At 39.4% G+C, this 10,977-nt stretch overlaps 3 protein-coding genes across 3 annotated transcripts; 2 read left to right on the plus strand and 1 right to left on the minus strand.

Moving 5' to 3' along the window:
* Positions 1–267: 267 nt before the first annotated feature.
* On the minus strand, positions 268–1,994 carry LOC108050954 (lipase 3-like). The gene is made up of 3 exons (XM_017132871.1): positions 1,830–1,994; positions 998–1,723; positions 268–939 (listed from the first exon to the last, which is right to left on the minus strand). The coding sequence occupies exons 1-3, from the start codon at positions 1,992–1,994 to the stop codon at positions 556–558; spliced, it is 1,275 nt and encodes a 424-aa protein (XP_016988360.1). The 3' UTR covers positions 268–555.
* A 722-nt stretch (positions 1,995–2,716) lies between these two features.
* Positions 2,717–4,123, plus strand: LOC108050955 (lipase 3). The gene is made up of 3 exons (XM_017132872.1): positions 2,717–2,881; positions 2,955–3,680; positions 3,740–4,123. Exons 1-3 carry the CDS (start codon positions 2,717–2,719, stop codon positions 4,121–4,123), a joined length of 1,275 nt encoding a protein of 424 aa, XP_016988361.1.
* An 839-nt stretch (positions 4,124–4,962) lies between these two features.
* On the plus strand, positions 4,963–7,653 carry LOC108050956 (lipase 3). Its single transcript, XM_044458997.1, has 4 exons — positions 4,963–5,118; positions 5,389–6,081; positions 6,335–7,060; positions 7,126–7,653. Exons 1-4 carry the CDS (start codon positions 4,975–4,977, stop codon positions 7,519–7,521), a joined length of 1,959 nt encoding a protein of 652 aa, XP_044314932.1. The 5' UTR covers positions 4,963–4,974; the 3' UTR covers positions 7,522–7,653.
* The last annotated feature ends 3,324 nt before the right edge of the window (positions 7,654–10,977 follow it).

Raw genomic sequence — 10,977 nt, forward strand, 5'->3', positions numbered from 1 at the left:
TAATTATTTATTTAAAATAAAAATTGTATTTATTTTTGTTGACCATATGTAAAATCTCAGTTGATCATATACAAGTGGTTCGCGTGTCAAAAAGCTAATTGGGGTTTCCGAAAAATAGCCCATTGGTTCCAAAAACCAATCGCAATTATCAGAAGCGCTTAACTTATCACCTATTTAAGGCACTTGAACAACAAATTTGATAATCGTAGGAAAAAATTTAACCCATCGACAGCGCTGTTTTAGATTATTAAGCCATTTATAGGTTCAACAAGGGGTAGCAATATATTTTATGCCCTCTTCTTGTACTTGGGAAATTGCTTTTTGATTACAAAAGTCGGCTAAGATCTATGAATGTGATATGCATATAGATGAAGTGAGTGTCCAGTAAAGAACAAATCTGATACACGGTGTTCAGCAATGAAGTGTTACTACTTGTGGATGTCGAAACTGCATCCGTTAATGATAAGATATGGTCTGATTTGTTCGGATTTACTTCATTATAAATTATGATGAGTTAGGAACTACAATTATTAATAAAGTTGGACTCTGTTCTTATCACTTCGTCTCGTACTCGTTCATGATGGCTATGATTGGATCGTTGATGTACTGACGTACTTCCCAATTGTTAGCAAAGTCTCCGTGATCCCACAGTGGATCCTCCATATGGTGCATCACCTTGTTGGACAGAGTTTCCGCTACTCTCAAGACATCCTCCACAGCAGCCATTTCATCGTTATCCGAATACCACAGGTGCATTTCAGTTGTAATCAGCTCAGTTGGATAATCGGGCGGGCTTTCGTTACCATATATCTTTAGATTCTTTTTGGTTCCAAAATCAAACTGCCGGAAATGTGCTGATTGATGCTCTTGCATGTAGTGTAGGATTTGATCCGTGGAGACACCAGCGGGCATCAAGCCACTTAACAGGGCATCTGAGGTCTTTAGGAAACAATTAAATTAGTAATAATACAAAATAAAGGATCTGGTGCTCACAAACCGAATTGGTTCTCCCCTGGTCAACAGTGGTTTCATCACTGGCGCTGCAAAAGCTGGAAACAATCGATCCCGGAAGACAAACACTATACATAAGAGCAAGAACGAAATCGTTGTGTGGCAAAAACTCCTGTGAGCAGAAAAGCGTGGAGTATGCATTGTGGAACCCTAGATAAGGGGACAGTGAATTGACCATGAAGTCATCCATGTGATCCATAAAGGCCACCGGAGCCAGCATATGGGCCGTCTTGATCTTCTTGTTATATTCCGGTCGGGAAGACATCAGGACAAACATAACCGTGGTGCCCTGTGAGTGACCCACATAGTGGATGCCCTCCTGACCCTCTCCATTCTCCGTTGACAAGGTGTAATCGATGGCAGCGGCGATGTCATAGTATCCAATTTCGTGCCAACTGAAGCGCCAGAAGCTCGGATGTTTTGTGGAGAGGGAGGTGTGGTTCCTGGAGTACCTGTTTCCTCGAGCGTTGCCCATCCAAACATCGTATCCAGCATCGGAAAGCAAGAAGGGAAGACCATCATCAGGTCCCAAGACTGGCCAACCATCAGAGCTGCCAAAGAGGCCGTGCTGTATAAAGGCAATGGGTCTCTTTTCCGCCTGGTTCTGCAGGTTATGAGAGTATGGAATGCGGAAGAGGCTGATTATATAGTCGTCTTCAGTCTTAACATAGTGGCGCTCCGCTGGGTAACCATGCTCTTCGATTAAATAAATCTTTAATTGGAATTAATGAAAATTTAATTTGGATGATCAAGAAACTTATATGTTTTCATAACCCTCCTTCCTAAATACGAATTTGTATTTAAGTAGCCAAACTTACGGTGTCAGGGCCATCAGTTAAAGACAAATGTGCATCGGGATTATTAAACAACTGATAAAAGTCGGTGACCTCTGCAGGATCGCTTGAAAAAGGAGCACCTTCAACAATTGTGCCCAGGAAAATGCCCAGCAAGGTAGCACAGACACCGATGTGAAATCTAGACATTTTGCCACTGAACTAATGCGAATTCCGAGAAACAGGCCCTTATAAAGACTGCCACCAGGTACTCGATCACAATGCTCATTCTGATAAGAACCGATCAGCCAACTGAACCAATAAACGGAAATAAACTCAAGAGGTGGGAATATCGCCAAATGTCTTTCACTCAGGCATAATTAGAAGTGTATTACCATAAATATTAGAACAATTACAGAAATTTCGATAAAATATCAAGCTCTTTTACATACAAAATTTTGGCATGCCTTCCTTCTTTTTTCTACACTTAAATATTTTGTATTAATAATGGTATACAAATAAATTAAATAATTTTATTTATTTTCTAAATTAGCTGTAATGATGTTTTCAACGCAACAAAGTATAGGTATACACCATACTTGGTAACAGCAACATGTGTGTCAGTGTATTTAGTTTAAGGCGCAATCAGCCAGCCTTCGACATATAACGAAAATAAAATCATTAATTCTTTGATGGGAAATCCAAAATATCCATGCGGGAATATTTGATTATTTGCTCTAGCTTTGGTAATAATATTCCACGGTGCTTGTATGTGAGGAAGTTTATGACACTCTCACCACTTATCTTTATAGCCTTTTAATTGGCTAATTGGACTGATCGATTCGTATCAAAATTGCTTTTTACTCAAGTGCCCCTCGTTAGTCCTTATAAGCATCTGGATCTCTGAATTTTCGCTTTAGTTCAGTGGTAAAATGTCAAGATTTCACATTGGTGTCGCCGCTACCTTGGTGGGGATTTTCCTGGGTACAATTGCCCAAGGTGCTCCTCTTTCTAATGATCCTTTAGGGGTCACCAACTTCTATAATTTGTTTAACAATCCCGATGCACATCTGTCTTTGGCTAATGCTCCCGACACCGTAAGTAATTACATTTTGAATGAGTCGTTCTTGATTATCAAATCTTATTTTTCATACAATTGTTTGTTTTCAGATTCATTTTATCGAAGATCATGGTTATCCAGCAGAGCGACATTATGTAACGACTGAAGATGACTATATCGTCAGTCTCTTCCGCATTCCATACTCACATAACCTGAAGAACCAGGATGAAAAGAAGCCTATCGTATTCATACAGCATGGTCTCTTTGCCAGCTCCGATTTTTGGCCAGCTTTGGGACCGGATGATGGTCTTCCCTTCCTGCTCTCTGATGCTGGATACGATGTTTGGATGGGCAACGCTCGGGGGAACAGGTACTCCAGGAACCACACTTCCCTCTCCACAAAGCATCCGAGCTTCTGGCGCTTCAGTTGGCACGAGATTGGATACTATGACATCGCCGCTGCCATCGATTACACTTTGTCCACGGAGAATGGAGAGGGTCAGGAGGGCATCCACTATGTGGGTCACTCACAGGGCACCACGGTTATGTTTGTCCTGATGTCTTCTCGACCGGAATATAACAAGAAGATCAAGACGGCCCATATGCTGGCTCCGGTGGCCTTTATGGATCACATGGAGAATGTTCTGGTCAATTCCTTGTCTCCTTATCTAGGCTTCAACAATGCATACTCCACGGTTTTCTGCTCACAGGAGTTTCTGCCCCATAATGATTTCGTCCTTGCACTAATGTATAGTGTTTGTCTTCCGGGATCGATTGTTTCCAGCTTTTGCAGCACCAGTAATGAAACCACTGTTGAACAGGGGCGAACCAATTCGGTTTGTGTAAACCATTTTCTTTAATTTAACATTTTTACTTATTTAATTTTTTCTTGAAGACCGCCAGTTCCTTGACGTCTGGTTCGATGCCCGCTGGTGTCTCCACAGATCAAATTCTACATTATCTGCAAGAACATCAATCTGGACATTTCCGTCTGTTCGACTTTGGAACCAAAAAGAATCTAAAGATGTATGGAACCGAAACCCCGCCCGATTATCCAACTGAGCTGATTACAACTGAAATGCACCTGTGGTATTCGGATAACGATGACATGTCTGCAGTTGAGGATGTTCTAAGGGTGGCGGAAACTTTGCCCAACAAGGTGATGCACCATATGGAGGATCCACTGTGGGATCATATGGACTTTGCCTACAACTGGGAGGTACGACAGTACATCAGTGATCCGATTATAGCCATCCTGAACGATTTCGAGGGGAAGTGATCCGAACAGAGTTCACTCGATTAGAATAGCTTAGAGATAATTCAACGTATTTAGCTCATAATTTTGTTAATCTGAACAAGTCCCAATCATATCTTATCATTAACGGAAGCAAAGGATGCAAAGAGTCACATTCCATAATTGAACAACACTTAACTTCCACCATATGCATATTTAACTCATAAGATCTTTGCCGACTTTTGTTTGCAAAAACTATTTTCCCATATACAAGTAGAGGTCATAAATTATACAACTACCGCTCTTTAAATCTAAAAATGGCTTTATAATCTATAACGGTCGATGGGGGTAAACTTTTTCTTGAGATTAGCTCGACTGTTTTTCAAGTGTCTTTAATAACTGATAAGTTACCCTCATTAAAGTACTGCAAATAACGGTTTTAGTTCGGCTATCGGTTTTTATATAGTAAATTAAACGTGCGTTAAACTGGGGAAAACCATTAAACATGATTAGCTGAGATTTTAAAAGGTAAAGTAGAATTGAATGGGCTACGAAATTTATCAGTCTATTACACTTTTTATAAAATCTGTAGAAATAGTAGTTTTTAGTGATTGAAATTTATAATAAAAACAATTTACCCGTTGTTATTGTTTTAGTCTAAAACGTACTCTTAGCTTTTTCTTAAGACAAAAACGGGTATTAATCTATTAATCCAAATCTTATAACTTCTAAACAGCCACTTTTTATTTATTTTATATATTATCTTGACAGTCTAAATATATATAATCGAACCACCGATAGTAAAAGCTACTTGAAACTAAACCATTCTACCAAAGCCGAAAGTCATGTGTTTGCCAGCAGTCAGTTGGCATCAGACCGTCGGACACTTAAGTACAATGTACCGATTTGCGGGTAGTTTGCTGATCCTGGCTGCTCTGGCCTTAGGAACTTATTCCGCGGCCATAGAAGGATCCATTGATTTCTACAAGCTCTACGATAATCCAGAGGCTCACGTTAGCCTCAAGAATAAAGCAACAACGGTAAGGCTCGAAGTAAAAATTCGTAGGGATACCATTTTTAAAAAAGTTGAAATTTTTAGAAAATGTAAAAAAAAATTAAGGATAAACTTATTTATAGATTTTTCGGTACATATAACTCTGTTTATTATTATTCAAAATTTTAAAAAAGTTTAAGTTATTTTCAAATGACTACAATTAACTTATAAATTAGTTATAGTTAAATGGATTAAAGAGAAAAACAATAATATCTATATTATAAATGAAAATGGTTGTTAATGAATATTATCACAGGCCGATCGTACTGCCTTGCATGGATATCCTTCGGAGCACCACCACATCCTCACCGCAGATGGTTATATCCTGGGAGTATTCCGTATTCCCTACTCCCACAAGTTGCAGAACCAGAATGAAAAACGGCCCATTGTGTTCCTTCAGCATGGCTTGACTAGCTGCTCAGATGCGTGGATTTTGCAGGGTCCTAATGATAGTCTGCCATATTTGCTGGCCGACGCTGGCTACGATGTGTGGATGGGCAATGCCCGAGGTACTTCCTATTCCAGAAACCACACGAAACTCTCTCCAGATCACCCATCCTTCTGGAAATTCAGTTGGCATGAGATTGCTCTTTACGATATTACCGCCATTATTGATTATGCCCTAAATACGGAAAATGGCAGGGGACAGGAGGCCATCCACTATGTGGGTCATTCGCAGGGCACTACTGTCTTCTTTGCACTGATGTCCTGGCTACCGGAATATAATGACAAAATCAAGACCGCTCATTTGTTTGCCCCGGTGGCAATCATGAAGAACTTGTCCAGCCCATTGGTGCGTTACTTGGGTCCCTATTTGGGGCACAAAAACGCGTATTCGACCATTTTTGGATCTCAGGAGTTCTTGCCTCATAATGAGTTCGTTATGGCTTTGTTTTTCAATATCTGTCAGCCCGAGGCTCACGTTAGCCTCAAGAATAAAGCAACAACGGTAAGGCTCGAAGTAAAAATTCGTGTGGATACAATTTTTAAAAAAGTTGAAATTTTTAGAAAATGTAAAAAAAAAATTAAGGATAAACTTTTTTATAGATTTCTCGGTATTTATAACTATGTTTATTATCATTCAAAATTTAAAAAAAAGTTAAAGTTATTTGCAAGATACTCCAATTAACTTATAAATTAGTTGTAGTTAAATGAATTGAAGTGAAAAACAATAAAACAATTGTTAATGAATATTATCACAGGCCGATCGTACTGCCTTGCATGGATATCCTTCGGAGCACCACCACATCCTCACCGCAGATGGTTATATCCTGGGAGTATTCCGTATTCCCTACTCCCACAAGTTGCAGAACCAGAATGAAAAACGGCCCATTGTGTTCCTTCAGCATGGCTTGACTAGCTGCTCAGATGCGTGGATTTTGCAGGGTCCAAATGATAGTCTGCCATATTTGCTGGCCGACGCTGGCTACGATGTGTGGATGGGCAATGCCCGAGGCACTTCCTATTCCAGAAACCACACGAAACTCTCTCCGGATCACCCATCCTTCTGGAAATTCAGTTGGCATGAGATTGCTATTTACGATATTACCGCCATTATTGATTATGCCCTAAATACGGAAAATGGCAGGGGACAGGAGGCCATCCACTATGTGGGTCATTCGCAGGGCACTACGGTCTTCTTTGCACTGATGTCCTGGCTACCGGAATATAATGACAAAATCAAGACCGCTCACTTGTTTGCCCCGGTGGCAATCATGAAGAACTTGTCCAGCCGATTGGTGCGTTACTTGGGTCCCTATTTGGGGCACAAAAACGCGTATTCGACCATTTTTGGATCTCAGGAGTTCTTGCCTCATAATGAGTTCGTTATGGCCCTGTTCTTCAATATCTGTCAGCCCGATGTTGTGCTGCGTCCGGTGTGCGAAAGTGCCATGAAGACACTTTATTCCGGCGGTCGTGTCAACATGGTGGGTTTACTCTTAAAAGATATTTTTAAAAATGTAATATTAATATTATTTTATTTATTAATTAGACCGCTATGCCGGAAGCCATGGCCACCCACCCTGCGGGCTGTTCCACGGATCAAATGCTGCATTACCTGCAGGAGCAGCAATCGGGCTACTTTCGTCAATTTGACCATGGCACCAAGAAGAACCTGGAGGTATACGGATCTGAAGAACCTCCAGAGTATCCTGTGGAGCAAATAAATTCCCTAGTGCACTTGTGGTACGCAGAGAGCGATGACTTGGCCGCTGTGGAGGATGTGGAGGCCCTAGCCAAGCGACTTCCCAATAAGGTGATGCACTTCATGGAGGATCCGGAGTGGAATCATGGGGACTTCGCCCTGAATTGGGAGGTCCGCAAATATGTCAATGAGCCAGTAATTGCCATAATGGAGGAATACGAGTTAAATAACGGATCAACGTGATTAAAAGTTTGTTTCTTATCTTGGAGACATATTATACGTGTGGTAGCTGGACTTATTTTAAGTTAGCCGATTAGCTATTTAAACTTAATCGAACTTATTTACATAGAGAATAAAAACTGAAACTGATTTATATTAAATATTTTGCGAACAAAACAACAGATATAACGAATATAGCAAATACTTATGCTTTGGAAAGACCAATTTCTTACATTTGTTTCGGTATTGAAATGGAATTGAATAGAAATTAACAAATACAGATTTATCTTACTCTGCTTGTACCCAAAACTTTACCCGATAAATATTCTAGACAAAAAAAAATGAACTTGGCTATGTTTAAATATAGATAGGAACAAAGTTTTGAAGATAAGATATTTACTCAAACGCTTAGCGAACTTTTGGTTTGGGATTGGCAACCAATTTTCAATCTTTCTTGCCCCCTTCTCACATTCAGACATGGAAATACATTTGATTTTTCCACTCGAGCAAATTCTGATTGCCAGTTGATGACCGGCCAGTTGAAGGAATAATGCATATTCAAGCTTTTTATTCCCATTTCATGGTTCTTGGCATCATCGCAACTCCCCGAAGGGCCAAGTCGATTTCTGGGCTTGTGTCTGAGCATAAATGCCTCCGGGTGGATATGTAAAAAAGGCAGAGTAAGATATTAGAGAGTCTGTCTTCTGGCTAATGGTCGTTGTATGTTGCCAAGTTCAAGGTCTCTATTATCGTGGGCGTGTGGATACTCCGACGCAATCCGGATTTGATTTAATTGGTCTTAATTTGTGGGCCGCGTAATCAATGGTCCTGAATAGTTCTGCCGGCGAAGAAATACGCCTGAGATTACTTAACTAGATTAATTGAAGTGTACATGGCTGAGCTCTAATTTAGGGATTGTGTTTTCGGTTTTTAGGTAGAAATTAAATCATTCTTCCCCCCAGGCCTCCGGCCAAAAACTTTTCCAGTGCGTTCAACGAGGCGTGGCAAGTAAAAAACACACGGAAGCGTTAAATTGGCTCAAGTGTGCACAACCCAAAACATACACAAAACTATAAAGATATTTGAAGTCGAGTGACGCGACTATGGATACCCACTATATATTAAAATATAAATATTATTTCAAATGTTATCGTATTTGTTAACAAGATATAATCTATTAACGGCGAAGTCAGATTAAATATAATATATATTTTTTATTTTTAAATACTAGTCCGTGTTTTCTGAATTAAGAAAATGTATTAAAGCAAATAATATGGAAACAGTCTTACACAAACACTTTCGTTATAAACTTTATCCTACCGATTTCTCCAATGAGCTTAAAGTTTAATATGCTCTTGTATTTTTGAAATATAAGGTATAAAAAAGGAAAGCACACAGGAATAGCTGAATGGTGCCAAAGTCAAGGCAACTGCACGGCGCTTTGAGCAAATGGAGCTGCAGTTGCAGACGGAAATGGGAAAATTTCAAAACACTAGCTGCACAAACACTTGGCTGGCTTCAAAAGGGATGTTAAAGGTGAGTGGTCGAGGACTTTTCCTAGATTTAAACAGGCTGGTTTGGGCGCCAAGTCATAAGGCCAAAACAGTTGCGGTTCCCAGACAAATTAAGCCCAGCCAAAAGGGTCAAGTGCTGTTGCCGTTGCCGGTCTTGGCCATTATTTTGCATATGCTAAGCTCGGTTTTTCATTTTCTCCTGGTTTTTATTTTGCTCGTCGCATAAAAATAATTAAATTTTGTAGCACTTTGTGGCGTGTGTATTTCTTTTTGTTTTATTTTCCGGCACCATATTTATAGTGCCCTGGTTTTATTTTGCGGTGACTACTGGCCGCTATCTATTAGTTAGTTCAGCTTTTTAATGGCTCGCATAAGTACGGTACACACGCCTATTTAAAAATGATGTTATCTTTAGTTTATGACAATTGTTACATGTTTATCATTTTTGTAGGTGGTGTAATTTTCATTTGCTTACACTGGGATTTCCTCTGGTCTGGGCCGATTGCAACTATTTATTTGATGGCGTAGATTTGGAAGAGCATGTCCCGTTTAAATTTTAAAATTTTCTATAATATTATATTAGAAAGGTGCGTCACACCGTGAAATCTAATTAAATATCATTCCCGTCGGTTTCTTTTGTTTAAAAAGGGATTTCCATTGGTATCTAAAAGCTGATAAAGACTATTTATAAAACAGGGGCGCTTTGGAATGGAAAGTCCCATTTCGGAGTTTAAAAATATATTTTATTCTATTTATTGTATTATATAAAGAGCAAATACAATTTTTACATATATTTAGAAGTGTTGTACAAAAAAGGGTTATTTCCAGAGAATTAGGCAAGTTAATATTTCATTTCAGAAATAAATAAAATATCACTTTAGTATACCTTGGTTTGCGTATCTCAAAACAAAGAGAACAAGACATGTAATAATTATTACAAGGTGATTCAATAAATTGAACCTTACAGAATCTGATACATAAATAAGAAATGCCCAAATAAGAAATGTATGTCTTTATTTGTATCGTGTTTTTTACACACGTTTTCAACTGTCCTTCTTGTACTCATAATAATAAAGTCATTCTCTTCTGCTCCTTTCACTATTTAAAGGCTGTCCTTGCTCACAAGGGATTAGCTAGGTAAAAGATTACCCAAAAGCCGAAGTCACGTGGTGTGTGTTTTGTAGGTTTCCGCAAATTGAATTTACCTCCTCCATTGAAGCCTGCAACAGACGTAAGTAATTGCCGTAATTGATTGTCAAAAATCAATTAGTTGGTGTGCTGGCTATTAATGCTATAAATTTATGCCATCGCAACATGGTTGGGATTATAAAGGAAGTCCCTCTGCAAGTGCTGTTGATTATTTTAAGCTACCTTAATTGAAGAACAATTTAAGAGATGAATTCATTGCCATTGTGAGCCCATTAATGTGCATTTAATCCAATAAAACTGACGGGTTTTTTCTTTTATTAGGCTTTCGATATTTTTGACACTAAGCTTAGCTTTATTGGGTTGAACTTTAATTCGATTGGATGGTCATTCAATTTGTGTCGCATCCGAGGAAAAATGCGAATTGCTGTGAAACGGATGCCCGCCATGACGAAATTCGGCAGAGCAGCGATTAACGCGCTTTAATTATACCCGTTACTCGTAGAGTAAAAGGGTATATTGTATTCGTGCAAAAGTATGTAACAGCTAGAAGGAAGCGTTTCCGACCCTATAAAGTATATATATTCTTGATCAGGGTCACTAGCCGAGTCGATATAGCCATGTCCGTCTGTCCGTCTGTCCGTCTGTCCGTCTGTCCGTCTGTCCGTCTGTCTGTCCGTCTGTCTGTCTGTCTGTCCGTATGAACGCTGAGATCTCGGAAACTATAAAAGCTGAAGATTGGCATTTTGCATGCAGATTCTAGGTGTTCCTACGCAGCGCAAGTTTGTTTCAAAAGGTGCCACGCCCCTTTAACGCCCAC

The sequence above is a fragment of the Drosophila rhopaloa genome, unplaced genomic scaffold (assembly GCF_018152115.1).
Source record: "Drosophila rhopaloa isolate 14029-0021.01 unplaced genomic scaffold, ASM1815211v1 contig_178, whole genome shotgun sequence".
NCBI classification, from domain to species: domain Eukaryota; kingdom Metazoa; phylum Arthropoda; class Insecta; order Diptera; family Drosophilidae; genus Drosophila; species Drosophila rhopaloa.